This window comes from Aphelocoma coerulescens, chromosome 27 (assembly GCF_041296385.1).
Source record: "Aphelocoma coerulescens isolate FSJ_1873_10779 chromosome 27, UR_Acoe_1.0, whole genome shotgun sequence".
Lineage (NCBI taxonomy): Eukaryota > Metazoa > Chordata > Aves > Passeriformes > Corvidae > Aphelocoma > Aphelocoma coerulescens.
Window position 1 is genome coordinate 3229834 of NC_091040.1, and position 15587 is coordinate 3245420.

Here is a 15587-nt window from a genome sequence, read left to right on the forward strand (position 1 = left end):
ACTCAGGCCCTTCCTGCCGGAGAGGGTATTTCCACATGTGCGGGAGCAGCGGAAGGGAGGGTTCTGCAAGGTTTTGGCGATTGTGTTGCTGATGTCGGTGTGTTTCCCATCTCCTGATCTCTCCGGGAGGGCGAGAAGCCGCGCTGAACTGCAGCACCAGCCTCCCGCACCTCTTGGACGAGGAACCGGCTTCCCGCTGGTCCGGGGGATGCTTTTTCCTGTAGGTACTAGATGGCCGGGGGGATGTTCTCTCTCCTCTTTCACCACTCTCCCGTGCAATCACAACATTTCTGCCCGTTCCCGTGGCTCTGGGGTCACAGGCGCAGCCCTGGTGCTGGCAGGAGACCCCGGCCCCGCGTGGGCTGCGCTGGGGGTGCTCGGGGAGCCCCGAATTCCCCCGGGCCGCCCCGCAGCCGGGCTCTGTCCTGGAAGTGTCTATGAATTCTCCCTGCAGCTGAGAGAGACCCCGGGCAGCCTGAGCTCCGTTCCCCGTTCCCCGCTGGGGTTCGCCTCGGCGAACCGGGGCCGCTCCGGCTGGTGCTGGGGCTGCCGGGGCGCTCCCCAGCCCCGAGGCACCGGCGCTGCCCGGTCTCGCAGCGCCCCCCGCCGGCCGGAGCGGGCCCCGGTCAGCCCCGGGAGCCCCCGGGCTGACGGATGGACGGGGCCGCCGCGGCCCGGTTGCCCCGCTAGTGCGGAACCGTCACGGGTGGAAAACGCGGGACTGAAAACAGCCCGGAGCCGTGGGGATCCCGCTGCCCCGGGCAGGAGTTGCAAACCCGGCCCCTGCTCGGGCACCCGGAGCGGGCGGGGAAGGGGCCGCGGTGGCTCCGCGGCTCTGGGAGCGCCTGTCCCCGTCCGCAGCCCCAACCCGCCCCGGCTGCCGGAACCGGCCGGCCCGGGACATCCCTGCTCCGAGAGGCCGGTAACAAACCAGGCCCGCCCCGGCCGCCGGGACCGCCCAGCGCCGCGGGGCCGTGAGAGGCGGGGCCGGCGGGGGGCGGGACGGTACCGGGAGAGGCGGGCCCGGCGCAGGGGTAGGAGGCGGCGATGGCGGTGCGGAGGGGACCGGAACCGGGATCTGAACCGAGACCGGGTCCGGGGCTGGCGATGCCGTTCCTCCTGCTGCTGCTGCTGCTGGCGGCGACGGCGGCGCGAGCGGGGGACGCGCGGCAGGAGGAGGCGGTGCGGGCGCTGGCGCGGCGCCTGCTCGGCCCGCGGGCCGCCGCCGTCTCGCTGTCGGTGGACCCGGCGCTGGCGGCTGGCGGGCCTGACATCTACCGGCTGTGGTCCCCTCCCGGCGCCGCCGTGGCCGTCGCCGTAACGGGCTCCAGCGGCGTGGCGGCGGCCGCCGGCCTCTACCGCTACCTGCGAGACTTCTGCGGCTGCCACCTGTCGTGGTCCGGGGCGCAGCTCCGCCTGCCAGACCCGCTGCCGCGGCTGCCGGCCGAGATCCGCGCCGCCGCCCCCGGCAGGTAACGGGGACGCGGGGCCGGGTGCCGCTCACGCCTCCGTAGCGCGGGACAAGGCGCTGTTATGTAATGGGGGCCCGGGGGGCGCGGGGGGCCCGGGCGCAGCCTCCGCCGCTCCCGCAGGTACCGGTACTACCAGAACGTCTGCGCCCAGAGCTACTCCTTCGTCTGGTGGGACTGGGCGCGCTGGGAGCGGGAGATCGACTGGATGGCGCTGAGCGGCATCAACCTGGCGCCGGCTTTCGCGGGGCAGGAGGCGGTCTGGCAGCGGGTGAGGACTGGGGCCGAGGGCGACGGGGACCGGGAGGGCGTCGGAACCGGAACCGACAGGGTGGCGGTGGCGGGACCTCTGGAACCGGGAGCCGTAGGGCCGGCTGACCCCCGGCGCCCGGTGCAGGTTTACCGTAACCTGGGGCTGAACCAGTCGGAGATCGATAAGTACTTCACGGGCCCCGCGTTCCTGGCCTGGAACCGGATGGGGAACCTCCGCCGCTGGGCCGGGCCGCTGCCGCCCGCCTGGCACCTCAAGCAGCTCTACCTGCAGGTACCGGGGACGGCCCCGCCCGCCCGGGGCAAACCCCTGTCACCCTCTGGTCCTCCTGGCCGAGGCTGTCCTCGCGGAGCCTCGGGCATCCCCCCACCCCAGCCCGAGCTGCGGCACCCCCCGGGGTCCCCTCGTGGGAAGGTGGGGGCTTCTCTCTCTCCCTCTGCTCCCTCCCTTCTCTCTCCCAGTACCGGATCGTGGAGCGGATGCGCTCGCTGGGGATGACCACGGTGCTGCCAGCCTTCGCGGGCCACGTGCCGCAGGGGATCCTTCGGTAGGTGCAGTCCCTGCCCCGGCGACTCAGCCCTGGGCCCGCCCCGGGGTCTCATGTCCAGCAGCACCTCCCACTGCGACTTCCCCGGGAGGCTGCCCTGTGCCATGGGCACAGTGGTCCTGTCCTGTTCTTCTGATCCCCATCTCTGCCCTCCGGTCCAGGGTCTTCCCACGCGTGAATGCCACTCACCTGGGGCACTGGAGCCACTTTGACTGCACCTACTCATGTATCTACCTGCTGGACCCAGAGGACCCCATGTTCCAGGTGATCGGGACCCTCTTCCTGAAGGAGCTGATCAAGGAGTTTGGCACAGACCACGTCTACAGCGCAGACACCTTCAACGAGATGACCCCCCTCTCCTCTGACCCTGCCTATCTCTCGAGAGTCAGCAATGCCATTTTCAGGTCGATGACAGGAGGTGGGTCAGTGTGAGGTGCGGGCCTGGCCACAGGGGTCCAGGTGGGATAGCAGGGGCTGGGGGAAGTGGCTGTGGGCCCCATGCAAGTGCAGAATCCACTGGTGCCAGACCCTCAAAACCCCCTTGAGGGGTGGTTGGTGGCCCCAGGGCCTTGTGAGACACCTGTGGGCCCTGCCTGGAGAGGATCTCACCTGGTGCTCTTGTATCCCCAGCTGACCCCAAGGCGCTGTGGCTGATGCAGGGCTGGCTCTTCCAGCACCAGCCTGACTTCTGGCAGCCAGCGCAGGTGCGGGCCCTGCTGCATGGTGTGCCCCTTGGCAGGATGATTGTTCTCGACCTCTTTGCTGAGTCCAAGCCCGTCTACCAGTGGACAGAGTCCTTCTATGGGCAGCCCTTCATCTGGTGTATGTTGCACAACTTCGGGGGCAACCACGGCCTCTTTGGCACGGTGGAGGCCATCAACCACGGCCCATTCGCAGCCCGACGCTTCCCCAACTCCACCATGGTGGGCACGGGGCTGGTGCCTGAGGGCATTGAGCAGAACGACATGGTGTACGAGCTGATGAACGAGCTGGGCTGGCGTCAGGAGCCCCTCGACCTCCCCAGCTGGGTGACGCGCTACGCCGAGCGCCGCTACGGTGCCCCAAATGCGGCCGCAGCCAGCGCCTGGCGCCTGCTCCTCCGCAGTGTGTATAACTGCACCGGCGTCTGCGTCAACCACAACCGCAGCCCGCTGGTGCGCCGGCCCTCGCTGCACATGGACACGGAGCTCTGGTACAACGCCAGCGACGTGTACGAAGCCTGGCGCCTGCTGCTGAGCGCTGGCACCGAGCTGGGCTCCAGCCCCACCTTCCTCTACGACCTGGTGGACGTGACGCGGCAGGCGGCCCAGCAGCTGGTCAGTGACTACTACCTGAGCATCCGCCAGGCCTTCCAGAGCCACGCGCTGCCGGAGCTGCTGACGGCCGGCGGCGTGCTGGTGTACGACCTGCTGCCGGAGCTGGACAGCCTCCTCTCCAGCCACAGCCTCTTCCTCCTCGGCCGCTGGCTGGAGAACGCCCGTGCCATGGCCACCAGTGACCAGGAGGCTGAGCAGTATGAGCTGAATGCCCGGAACCAGGTGACGCTCTGGGGGCCCAGTGGGAACATTCTGGACTACGCCAACAAGCAGCTGGGGGGGCTGGTGCTGGACTACTACAGCGTGCGCTGGAGCCTCTTCGTCTCTGTGCTGGTGGAGAGCCTCAACTCAGGCCGCCCCTTCCACCAGGACCAGTTCAACCAGGCTGTCTTCCAAGTGGAGAGAGGCTTCATCTACAACAAGAAGCGCTACCCAGCTGTGCCAGCTGGGGATACGATGGAGATCTCCAGGAAGCTGTTCCTCAAATACTACCCCAGCGCCCTGCGGCGCAGTCTGGCTGGGCCTGTGTGACTTTGGGTTCTGCCTCCGGAGCCTCCCCCAGAGAGGGTGGACAGAGCCCCTGCACCCTCCCCCATCTGGACTTCTGGCCTGATGGCTGTGTCCTGGCTGTACTGGAAGAGGGGCACAGAGCCCTGATGGCCCCCAGCTAGCCTGGACCCACCACTTCCCCCACATAGGCAGGACGTGCCCCAAGAGGGGCTGGCACGTGGACAAGGGGCTGGCAGATGGATGGGGACCAGGCTGTGTCCCAGGGACCCACCCCTCACCGTGCTTTGTGCTCAGCACTGCCTAGCTGCCCTGAGCCTGTTCCCAGGAAAGCTGGGCTGTCCCAGGGCTCTCAGCTGGAAGCTTGGTGGGACACTGCAGAGGGACGGGACAAATGTGTCCCTGCTGTGGGGCCTTGGCGGGCTAGCAGGGGCAGTGATGGGGGAGAAGCAGACAGGGAGGTGGCATTGGGCAGGGGACAGAGCAGCCCTGGAGCCCAGTGCCTGTGGGGACGTGGCACTGCATGGCCTTGTCCACATTTGGTGCCTTTTGTATCATAAAATACTTAGCAGCATTGCCTGCAGTGTTGCTGGGGCTGTGCTCCCCAGGACAGAGTTTTTGAGGCCTTTTCCACAGCTGGGGCTTGGGCAGAGCCCAGCTGCAGAGCAAATACAGACTCTCTTCTCCTATGTGTGTCCAAGTCCTTTTGCTAGCACAGGGCTGTGTGGAACATGGCAGGGGCAGAGGAGCAGCTCAGCCCTGAGCCTGCGTAGCAAGAACAACGCACTGCCAGATGTGTCCTGGCAGCCGGGATGCCTGGCACAGCAAAGCACGTCTGGTGCAGATCCCCAAGGGCTGCGGCTCCCCTTGTGCCCCAGAACCTCCTCCGGCAGGGAGGTCCTGGCTTGGTGGAGTCTTTATCGCAGCACCTGCACGAGGATCAAGGCACAGGGAGCGCCAGGCATGCACAGGGAGGTGGGTGGAGGGGCCTTGAGATAAGGCAGCAGACACAACACAGTGGCGTGGGGCGGGGGGACCCTCTTCCCAGCCCTCTTAAATGGCCTGGCCCCGTTGGCCAGCACTGCCCAGCCATGGAGAGAACCACGGTGCTGATCACAGGCTGCTCCTCAGGCATCGGCCTGGGGCTGGCTGCACGCCTGGCGGCCGACACCACTCGCCGCTTCAAAGGTAAAGGGTCGATGCTGCCCCGGGGGGTCCAACAGCCCCAGGTGGTCTCTGGGCTGGACCAGGCAGCGCCTCGCCAAGGAAAACAGAGCGTGGGGGTGGGCTGGGGTTGGTGCTGGCCACACAGCTTGGTGGCCACACTCTCTCCCCAGTTTATGCCACCATGCGCGACCTGGCCAAGGGTGAGCGGCTGCTGGAGCGCCTGGGGGGCTGCTGTCCTGACACGCTGGAGATCCTGCAGCTTGATGTCACTGACCCACGCTCACTGGCAGCTGCTGCACAGCGGGTGCAGGGACAGCGCCTGGATGTGCTGGGTATGGCTCTTCCTGCTGGCCCCAGTGTCCCTGGGGTGGCTGAGGGGACCTCTCTGGGGTCACAACCCTCCCCAGGACACCGGGAGCAGATGCTAAACCATGGGAGGTGCAGGCAGTCCTAGGGCTGGGACAGGACGTGTTTAGCAGGGCAGAGGTGCAGGAGATGGATTTGGGGGTGCCAAGGGCCCATCAACAGGGAAAGGCCCCCCATTTCTGCCTTCTGGCACTCAGTGGTGTGCGGGGCTACAGTGACTGGCTGACTGCGCTGTGCCCGGCTGACTGCACCATGCCTGGCAGTCTGCAATGCAGGGGTGGGACTGATGGGACCACTGGAGACCTGCTCCGACCAGGCCATGAAAACTCTCTTCGACGTGAACCTCTTTGGGACTGTCCGCACCATCCAGGCATTCCTGCCTGCCATGAAGAGCCGCAGGGCCGGGCGGATCATTGTCTCCAGCAGCATCGGGGGGCTGCAAGGTGGGACCCTCAGCACGCTGTAGTACAGGGAGCTGTGGGGAAGAGCTCTGGTGCTCAGGGTGTGGCTCTGCCCCAGGGCTGCCCTTCAATGCTGTGTACTGTGCCAGCAAGTTTGCAGTGGAGGGGCTGTGCGAGAGTCTGGCCATCGTCCTGCGCCCCTTCAACATCCAGTGAGTGCCGGTGATGCCACGAGGGCTGGATCCTGCCCACCACGATGGGGGAATGCCAGGGCGGGGGTACGGTGGCAGCTCATGCGCTCCCTCCCGCAGCCTGACGCTGGTGGAGTGCGGGCCCGTCCACACCAGCTTCCTGGCCAACCTGCAGCGCCCCGACCCTGAGGGCAGCGAGATGCGGGGCCTGGACGCCGCGACACAGGGGCTGTACCGCCGGTACCTGTGGCACTGCCAGAGCATCTTCCGCGACGCGGCCCAGGAGGTGGAGGAGGTCCTGCCGGTCAGTTACCGCGGGGCGGGGGTGGCCGTGGGGCCGTGCCGGGGACGGCTCTGACCCCTCTGCGGTGCCAGGTGTTCCTGGAGGCCATCGGCAGCCCCTGCCCACCCCTGCGCTGCGCCAGCACCCAGCTCCTCGCTCCGCTCTGGCCCCTGCGGCTGAGCAGCCCCGACGGCTCCGCGTACGTCCGCGCCATGCACGACTTCGTGTTCGGCGGCAGCGAGGCCGGCGGGGACCAGCCCTGAGCGGAGCCACCGGAACCCCGGAACCCGCTGCCATGCGAACCCCCAGCCCGGAGCCGGTCGCGTGCTCGGTCCCGCCGTGTCCCCAATAAAGCCCTTTGCAGCCGCACGGCTCCGGCTCCGTCCCCCTCACGCCGCGGTCCCGCGGGGCCCCCGGGCTCCTGCCGCCCTGCGGGGAGGGCGGGGCCGCAAAGTGCCCGGGCCTGCCGGTGCCCTCCTCCCGCGGGCGGAGCCGGGCGCGCCTCCCGCTCGCGGTGGGGCTGTCCGGGAGGCGGTGCCGTTCCGGTGCCGTTCCGGTGCCGTTCCCGTTCCGGTCGGCGGCGCTTCCGGCGGGGCGATGCCGCCCTTCGCCTCGGGGCTGCTGGTGCTGACGGCGCCGCTGCCCGCGCTGCCCCGGCGGGCGGCGGGGCTGGTGGCGGCGGCGGCGGGGCTGGTGGCGGGGCCGCTGTACGTGCACCTGCAGCCGGGGCTGCGGCTGGGCGGCCCCGCCACCGGCCCCGCCGCGCCGCCCGCGGGCCCCGCGCTGCTGCGGGCTCTGGCCGCGCTGTACGCGGCGGCGGCGGCGCGGCGGGGGCTGGACCTGCGCGTCCTGCTCGGGCCCGGCCGCCGCCTGGCGCGGGCGCCCCGCGTGCTGCTGGCGGCCGCTGCCGAGGCGCCGGGGCCGCCGGAGCCGGTGCAGCTCGGGCTGCAGCGCCTGGCCGCGGCTGTGTACGGCTGCCCGCCGAGCCTGCCCGCGCTGCTGCTGGGCGAGGACGCCGCGGGGGACGCCGGCGGGGATGCCGAGGGGGATCCCGAGCAGGATCCTGACGCGACGCTCCCCGAATTCTTGGACGTGGCGGTTGGCGGCACCTTCGACCGGCTCCACGGCGCCCACCGGCTCCTGCTCAGCGCCTGCTGCCTCCTGGCCCGGCGGCGGCTCCTGGCCGGGGTGGCCGACGGAGACCTGCTCCGCCGTGAGTCCGGGGCGGCCGTGGCTCTGCGTGGGGACGAGGGGTCAGCCCGGTGCTCCCCGGGGCAGGGCAGTGGTCTTGGGGCCCAGTGACCCGTGAAGTCCTGGCAACCACCCACCCAAGGCGGTGCCATCCAGGCAGAGTGTCACTGGGGATCCAGTGGGGACCTGGTGTCCTGTCTACAACCAGCAAGGTGTACAGGTGCAGCGAGGGCAAGGGGAGCGGGAGGCAGCGCTCAAAGTCCCAGCTGGGTGTTTTCTCCCGTCTCCTGGTCTTGCTTTTCCGTCACTCTTGTGCTTCTCTGCCCTCCTGGCACCCGGCAGACAAGGTCCTGCCGGAGCTGATCGAGCCCTACGAGCTGCGGGCAGCGAAGCTGCGCGAGTTCTTGGAGGACGTGAAGCCCTCGCTGTGCTACGACATCGTGCCTCTGGCCGACCCCTTCGGCCCCTCAATCACAGACCCCGACCTGCAGTGCCTGGTGGTCAGCGAGGAGACCCGCCGGGGAGGGGAGGCTGTGAACAAAAAGAGACTTGAAAACGTAATTTGCATGCTGAAGCCCAGTGGGCTACCCCTGCCCACCCTCTGGCCCTGCCTGACGCTGCCTGGGGGCAAATTTGGTCCGATTTGCCCCTTCCTTCTGCTGTATTCTCATGACTGACAGCCCTCGGGGCTCCCTTCTCTCGTCAGGGGCTCCCCGAGCTGGCTCTCCATGAAATCCAATTGATGAAGGACCCCGACCGCAGTCAGAACGAGGAGGAGAAGATCAGCTCCTCCAGCCTCCGGCAGAGGCTGCTGGGGACACTGCTGCAGCCCCCACGGGTGAGGAGGGCCTGCAGAGCCAGAGCTGCAATGGGAGTGGTGTGCCCGGGAGGAGGGGTGGGAGCCTCGGGAGTCGAAGAGTTTGGAAAGGCTGCCTGCTGCTCTGCAGGCCAGGGCCTTTCATGGCCATCTCCAGGCCGGGGTGTCAGGATCCTTCTCCAGCAAAGCCCAGTTCTCCACCTGCTGCCACAGATTTCCTCTTTCCCTTAGCAAGACCCGGCTCTGCCGTTGCGCCCGTATGTGATTGGCCTGACTGGGGGAACTGGGAGTGGGAAAACCTCTATCGCCAAACTCCTGGGGCACCTGGGCGCGTTCGTCATCGACGCTGACAAGCTGGGCCATGCCGTCTATGTCCCCGGTGGCCCGGCCTACGAGCCGGTGGTGGCGGCCTTTGGGGCAGGTAGAGTCACTGGAGGCTGCAGGGAGGAGGAAGGGGAGGGACGGGTGTCCCAGCATCCCTGAGAGCCCTGGCCTTTGCCCCCCTCCCACCCCATGGGTTTTGGGCTCCCCAAGTGTTGCGTGTCCCATGTCAGAGCTGCTGGTGGGGAAGGATGAACCAGGCTCCTGTTTGCCTGGAAAAAGCTTTTGCCTGTCCTTTTCAGGAGTCTGAAGGTGAAGAGCTGCCAGGTTAGGTGTTACAGCCCTTTTCTACGTGCTGTTGAGAGCCCTTTGCCAAAGTCCTTTCCCCAACCCAGGCTTGCCACAGGGATGGGAGTTGTCCCTCCCAAACCTGTTGTGCTTCTGCCTTGCAGAGATCCTGAACAAAGATGGAACAATTAACAGGAAAGTCCTTGGGGCTAAAGTGTTTGGAAACCAGGTAAAAGCAGATTTATTGTAAATATTTAATCTGTTAGTGAGGGCTGTTCTCCTCTTATGCCAGGGACTTTTAGTTTTTAGCCCTTTTGAGATGATGACACCTTCCTGGCTGTATTTCCTGACAGTGGCATGGGGACAGGGTGGGACAGATCACATCTCTGTAGCTGAATCAGCAGCTGTGCTGAATACATTCCTCTTGCCCTGCAGCTGCTGCTGCCTCCCTGTTCCCATCCCTGTCCCCGTTGCCATCCCCATCTCCTCTGTACCATGCTTTTCCTTCACCCAGCTCGGAGCAACAGACCTGACACACACAGAGCCAGTGCTCTCTGCCCCTTGTACCCAGCAGGGCTCAGTGTCACCTGGCCTTTACAGGTGCTCATCCTGTTGCTCTGCTGCTGCCCCAGGCCAAGGTGGAGGCAGTTCAAGGGGTTCCCTGGATGGACAGGTCTTATGTGGGACCTGCTGGATGGGGAGCTTGCTGTGCTGTAGAGCAAAGCACCTCTCACAGCAGAGACTGAGGTCTCTGCTAAAGGCAGGGCCCTAATGGCAGGGCAAGGGGAATAACAGGAAAAAACACCCTGACCCTGGCAGCAGGAATGGAAACCTCCAGCCAGTGTGAAAGCTTTCCTTCTTGGTGCTTGGTGGTGGGCCAGACCCACCTTCTGAGCTTCAGTGGTCCTTCCTGGGTGTCCCCTGACTGCTTACAACCCCACTCTCCTGACTGGCTACCCAGAGGTTATGAGGGCAAGGGACCGAATCTCAAATCCCACTGTGGTCCCTTCTAGGAGCGGCTGAAGAGCCTGACGGACATTGTGTGGCCCGAAATAGCCCAGATGGCAAAAGAGAGGGTCAGGGAGGCTGATGCTCAAGGTAACGGGGGCAGCTCCGTGGCAGCCTCAGCTCAGCAGTGAAGCATCTGCACTGCAGGAAGGTGGGACTGAGCCCAGGCTGCTGCTGTCCATGGCTGGGCACTGAGGAATGCCCTTGTTCCCTAGGGAAGGCCGTGTGTGTGCTGGACGCTGCTGTGCTGCTGGAGGCCGGCTGGCAGGACATGGTCCACGAGGTGTGGACAGCCATCATCCCGGAGGAGGAGGTGGGCCACGCCCTGGGCCCCTCACTTGCTGCCAGGGCTGGTCCTCAGCCTCCCCCAAAGCACCTGAGTGTCCCCCGTGTCCCTGCCAGGCCGTGAGGCGCATTGTGGCCAGGGACGGGCTGAGCGAGGAGGCCGCTCGCCGCCGGCTGCAGAGCCAGATGACCAACAGGCAACGGGTAGAGCAGTCCCAGGTGGTGCTCTGCACCCTCTGGGAGCCGGACATCACCCGCCAGCAGGTGAGCCTGGGGCTGCTGCAGCTCCAGGGGTGTTCTGGGTGACTGGGACAGGAACCGCAGGGCTCAGTGCTGTGCTCAGGCCATGCCTGGGTGCGCTGCTCACCATCGAGGCTGCCTCCGGACACGGCCACAAGGGGTGGGTTTGGGGGTGTAAATTCAGCCGGCTCCTGCCCCGAGCCGAGGTGCTGCTCGCGTTACCCGGGGGCTCTGAGGTGTCGCCCCGGATGGTTCTCCGGCAGGTGCAGAAGGCCTGGGACCTGCTGCAGCAGCGCCTGAGCCCCGAGCGCGGCCCGTGAGGCCCCGTCCCGCACGGTCCCGTGAAGGTCCGTGTCCTGCCACCACTGCCCGCCATCAGCCGGCCGAGGAGCAGCGTGGGACCGACACCACCGGCCCCGTCCGGCTCCGGCGAGGGGCCGGGGCGTCCTGCCGCCCCCCGGTGAGGGGGAGCCCTGCAGGGCTGAGCAGGGTGACAGTAAAGAGGCTGCTCCCGCAGTGCGTGTCCGTGCGCCGGTCCCGTTCCCTCGCCCGCCCCCGCAGGGGCTCCCGGTGCGCCCGGCCCCTCCCAGCTCCCGCTGCGGCCCGGGCTCGCTGTGGGGCTCCCGGTGCCCCCGGCCCCTCCCAGCTCCCGCTGCGGCCCGGGCTCGCTGTGGGGCTCCCGGTGCCCCCGGCCCCTCCCAGCTCCCGCTGCGGCCCGGGCTCGCTGTGGGGCTCCCGGTGCCCCCGGCCCCTCCCAGCTCCCTCTGCGGCCCGGGCTCGGTGTGCGGCTCCCGGTGCCCCCGGCCCCTCTCAGCTCCCGCTGCGGCCCGGGCTCGGTGTGGGGCTCCCGGTGCCCCGGGCCCCTCCCAGCTCCCGCTGCGGCCCGGGCTCGCTGTGGGGCTCCCGGTGCCCCCGGCCCCTCTCAGCTCCCGCTGCGGCCCGGGCTCGCTGTGGGGCTCCCGGTGCCCCCGGCCCCTCCCAGCTCCCGCTGCGGCCCGGGCTCGCTGTGGGGCTCCCGGTGCCCCCGGCCCCTCCCAGCTCCCGCTGCGGCCCGGGCTCGCTGTGGGGCTCCCGGTGCCCACGGGGATCCTCCGGGCGGGGGCGCGCACCGGGGGCGCGCGGCGGTGACGTCACAGCCGTGCGAGGTTGGGCGCAGGCGCCCCCCGGCGGCGCGGAGCGGAGCGCGGCGGTCACGTGAGCGGGCGGGCGGAAGATGGCGGAGCCGCCGGGCGCCGCGGCCGAGGACTCGTGGGGGAAGGTGGGACCGGGGTCGCGGCGGGCCGGGCCGCCGGGTGCCGCGGGGCGACGCGCCGGGACGGGGTACTCACGGCGGTCGGGCGGGGTGAGCGCCGGGCTGGGGGTATTGGGGCGGGGGAGCGTACAGGAATCAGTGCCTGGGCGAGGGGCGGCGGCCAAAGGCCCCGGCGGAGCCGCAGCTCGGGGCTGGCGGGTGCTCCTCGGGCCGTCCAAGCTCCGGGGGCCGGGGGGCTCCGGGGCGCGGGCCGCGGTCGCCGCCCCAGCCCCGCTGACGTGTCTCCTCCGCCCGCCGGCCCCGCGCAGGTGGACGCGGCCTACGGCGACAATGGCCTGGACTCTGGTAGGTGCCCGGCCCGCGCCACCCCCGTTCGTGGGTGGCAGCGGCTGCCCGGGGACGCCTCTCACGTCCCTGCGCCCGGTCACACCCCGCGTTGGGCACTGACCCTGGGACACTCTTCTTCCAGCACTCTTCATGGAAAATGCCCGGAAAGGCAGCATAGTGTCCCGGGCCAACAGCATCGGCTCCACCAGTGCCTCTTCTGTCCCCAACACAGGTGGGGTTTGTCCTCCGTGACCGGGTGTTTCTGCTCCCTGGGGAATCCGGTATGTGCCGGGTTCCAGGTCTGCCCTGCACCGAGCGGGGGGTGAGCGTGGCTGGGCAGGATTCCTGTCCTGACGAGAAAGAGGAGGAGGAGGGTGTTGTGAACAACATCAGGGTTCTGTGGTCTCCAGCAGGGTTTGGAGTCGAGAATCACTGTTTTTGACACCTTCCCAAGGGAGCTGCCAGCATTTTCCTCCTGCCCAGCTCCCCAAGATGAGGGAAGGGGTTGCCGGGGCCCCTTGGAAGGCTTTTCTTTGGCCCAGCCTGCTGTAGCTGACTGTGGCAGGGGCTATGCGGGGCCTGGCTGCAGCTGTAGTGGTCCTTTGAGCTGTCTTGTGCCCCTCGTCGTGCCTCTGCCTCCTCACCCACAGCTACACTCTGTCCCCACAGATGATGAGGACAGTGACTACCATCAGGAGTCCTACAAGGAGTCATACAAGGACCAGCGCCGCCGGGCGCACACCCAGGCTGAGCAGAAGCGCCGAGATGCCATCAAGGTGAGGCAAGAGGCAGCAGGCACTGCTGGAGTGCTGCTCCAGCACCCAGCTCTTCCAGCACTTCTGTGTTTTGCTGCCAGATGTGCCCTTCCTGCATATGTGTGTGCTGGGAGCTGCCCTGGCTCTGACGGGCTGTGTTGTGGGAGCTGGGTGTGGACCTGGTCTCACAGGATGAGCCCAAACTCTGTGGCTCTACTTCCCTGCAGAAAGGCTACAATGACTTGCAGGCCATCGTCCCCACCTGTGAGCAGCAGGATTTCTCCATCGGCTCGCAGAAGCTGAGCAAGGCCATCGTCCTCCAGAAAAGTGAGTCCCAAGGGTGGGAGGGAAGGAGGTGCTATCAACCCCCAAACCTCCTCCCTAGAGGTGTGCAGGGCAAAGTTCAGCACTGTAGAACCTTCTGGTGCGATGAGGCTCTGGGGAGCTCAGGTGCTGCTCACCCACACCCACCCACCTTCCCCGGGGGAATTGGGTCAGTGGCAGCTGATGGTGCCCTGGCTCAGGCACCTCCCATGGGGATCTCAGGGGTCCATGTGTGCTCCCAAATCCTCACTCCGTGTTTTCATGCTCAGCCATCGACTACATCCAGTTCCTGCACAAGGAAAAGAAAAAGCAGGAGGAGGAAGTTTCTACCCTCAGGAAAGATGTGATGGCCTTGAAGATCATGAAAGTGTAAGGGAAGAGCTGTTGGGGTCATGCCCTCTACTTCTTGTTGTTCCCTCACATCCTTGCAGGGCTCTGCAGTGGTTCTCCATCTGGGGACAGGCCTGGAGCTTGGAACTGGGAGCAGGAGCTGGGTGTGGGAATTCAGAGCCGGGAGCAGGAGCTGGGAGTGGCAGCTCAGAGTGAAGTGTGGAGGCCTCAGTGCTGACCTTGGTGTGCTGCGCTTGTTTCAGGAACTATGAGCAGATTGTGAAAGCTCATCAGGACAACCCAAACGAGGGGAAGAACCAGGTCTCTGACGAGGTGAAGTTCAATGTTTTCCAAGGCATCATGGACTCCCTGTTCCAGTCCTTCAATGCCTCAATCTCTGTAACGAGTTTCCAGGAGCTCTCGGCATGTGTCTTCAGCTGGATTGAGGAGCAGTGCAAGCCCCAGGTGAATGCAGGACTGCAGGGGGGGTGGTGCCATGGCCAAGGGGGCAGAGACAGTGGCACAGGGGTGGCTGTTCCTCCACAGACCACCTGACTGTGCCCCCTCTCTGCCACAGACGCTGCGGGATGTTGTCATCAGGGTCCTGCACAAGGTGAAGAGCCAGCTCTACTGAGCCTCCTGCGCCACTTCTGCACCCGTGGGGACAGGGCAGTTCCTGCCCAGGGGCTTGGGTGACGGGCACCACCCTGGGCCCTCTCCCTTGTGGCTGTTTTTAAGGTTCTCTGAATTATTTATTGTATTCCTTCTGAAGCCCAGCGGTGGCCGTGCAGACACTGCTGCTCCACTCAGTGCCACTGAATCTTTGTAGGGGACTGGGCAAGAGGGGAGGGAAAGGTGGTATGGAGTAGAAGGTGGGGGGCAGAGTCTCTGGCTCAGGCAGTGCCATGGGGTTGCCTGTGCCACTGACTCTTCTTGCAGAGCTGATCCCAGAGCAGTTCCATCCTGTGCCCTCAGGCCTGTGACATCCCTGCTCTCCCTGGGGTGGGGAAATGCAACAAATGCATATTAAAAATGATGGGTTTCTGGAATAGCAATGGGAATGATTCTCCCCAGTACCCACTGGGCTGTCCCCTGCCCCTCTGAGGCAGTTGTTTGGAGTCAGCTGTTGTGTTTTGGGGGAGCCTGGCAGTGCTGGCAGCAGGATGAGCCCATCAAGAGCTGGGAACTGTACCCCTGGCAGCACATGCTAGGGCCCTGATGAACCCCAAGCGCTGCTGCAGCTGTGGATCCCTGGGAAGGAACACAGGAGGTTCCTGCGAGCGCTGGAACACATCTCCTTTTCAGAAACTGTGGCTGTACTGCACAGGAAAAGTTCTTCAGCTGTAGCACAACGTGCCCAGGTGCGCTTGCTGCTCCTCCACACACATACATGACCAGCCTCAATTTGATTTTTATTTTTGTAAATTTTGAAATGGTCCCAAAGCACTGCCTGTGCCACCTGTACAAGCAGCTGCTCTCAAGGACATGTCTGACCCTGTCCCGTGCCCAGCTGGGTCACAGCTCTGCCTGGTTGAGGGTTGGTCACTGTCCAGAGTGATGGGACCAGGGTGCTGCCAGCAGCAGGGTTTGTTCTCCATAACTATGTCTGTGCTCCTGCTCCAGGGGCACATCCAGGGAATGTTTATTTCAGGCAGTTTTTCCAGCGCTGAGGAGGGAGCGCTGCCTTGGGAAGAGGATGTGGAATTTTACAGACCTCACAAGTGAAAGTGATGTATTTTTCTATTGTGAAAAGTGATTAAATAAATTTCACTGAATGTTTTAATGATTTTTCTGATGCTGAGTTCCTGGAGCTGTGCCCTAGAGCTGGTAGTTTCCAGAAGCCCCTTCCAGCCCCTGTGGCTCAGGTTACCCTCTCCTGGCTCCTGCCTTCCCCGCTCCTCAGAGCCTAAACCCTGCCCTGACACCCTCTG

General features: G+C 65.9%; 4 protein-coding genes across 5 annotated transcripts; all 4 read left to right on the forward strand.

Annotated features, from left to right (window-relative positions):
- Positions 1-920: 920 nt before the first annotated feature.
- NAGLU (N-acetyl-alpha-glucosaminidase) lies at positions 921-4799 on the forward strand. Its single transcript, XM_068996527.1, has 6 exons — positions 921-1472; positions 1593-1740; positions 1867-2013; positions 2202-2287; positions 2449-2705; positions 2918-4799. Exons 1-6 carry the CDS (start codon positions 1048-1050, stop codon positions 4132-4134), a joined length of 2280 nt encoding a protein of 759 aa, XP_068852628.1. The 5' UTR covers positions 921-1047; the 3' UTR covers positions 4135-4799.
- Positions 4800-5167: 368 nt separating this feature from the next.
- HSD17B1 (hydroxysteroid 17-beta dehydrogenase 1) lies at positions 5168-6869 on the forward strand. The gene is given in 7 exon segments (XM_068996464.1): positions 5168-5194; positions 5196-5298; positions 5448-5609; positions 5907-6086; positions 6163-6256; positions 6356-6539; positions 6611-6869. Coding segments are annotated over 7 exon segments (921 nt in total). The 3' UTR covers positions 6782-6869.
- Positions 6870-7045: 176 nt separating this feature from the next.
- On the forward strand, positions 7046-11184 carry COASY (Coenzyme A synthase). Its single transcript, XM_068996566.1, has 9 exons — positions 7046-7731; positions 8052-8266; positions 8416-8547; positions 8758-8947; positions 9300-9364; positions 10149-10233; positions 10359-10456; positions 10546-10692; positions 10932-11184. Exons 1-9 carry the CDS (start codon positions 7116-7118, stop codon positions 10986-10988), a joined length of 1605 nt encoding a protein of 534 aa, XP_068852667.1. The 5' UTR covers positions 7046-7115; the 3' UTR covers positions 10989-11184.
- A 643-nt stretch (positions 11185-11827) lies between these two features.
- On the forward strand, positions 11828-15439 carry MLX (MAX dimerization protein MLX). Of its 2 annotated transcripts, XM_068996716.1 has the most exons (8): positions 11828-11926; positions 12229-12265; positions 12390-12479; positions 12917-13023; positions 13230-13329; positions 13596-13695; positions 13920-14121; positions 14234-15439. In XM_068996716.1, the coding sequence occupies exons 1-8, from the start codon at positions 11882-11884 to the stop codon at positions 14288-14290; spliced, it is 738 nt and encodes a 245-aa protein (XP_068852817.1). In that variant the 5' UTR covers positions 11828-11881; the 3' UTR covers positions 14291-15439. The 2 variants fall into 2 exon arrangements, with proteins under 2 accessions (XP_068852817.1, XP_068852818.1); XM_068996717.1 differs by lacking the exons at positions 12229-12265; positions 12390-12479 and adding an exon at positions 12480-12528 and having other exon boundaries at positions 11858-11926.
- Positions 15440-15587: the final 148 nt, after the last annotated feature.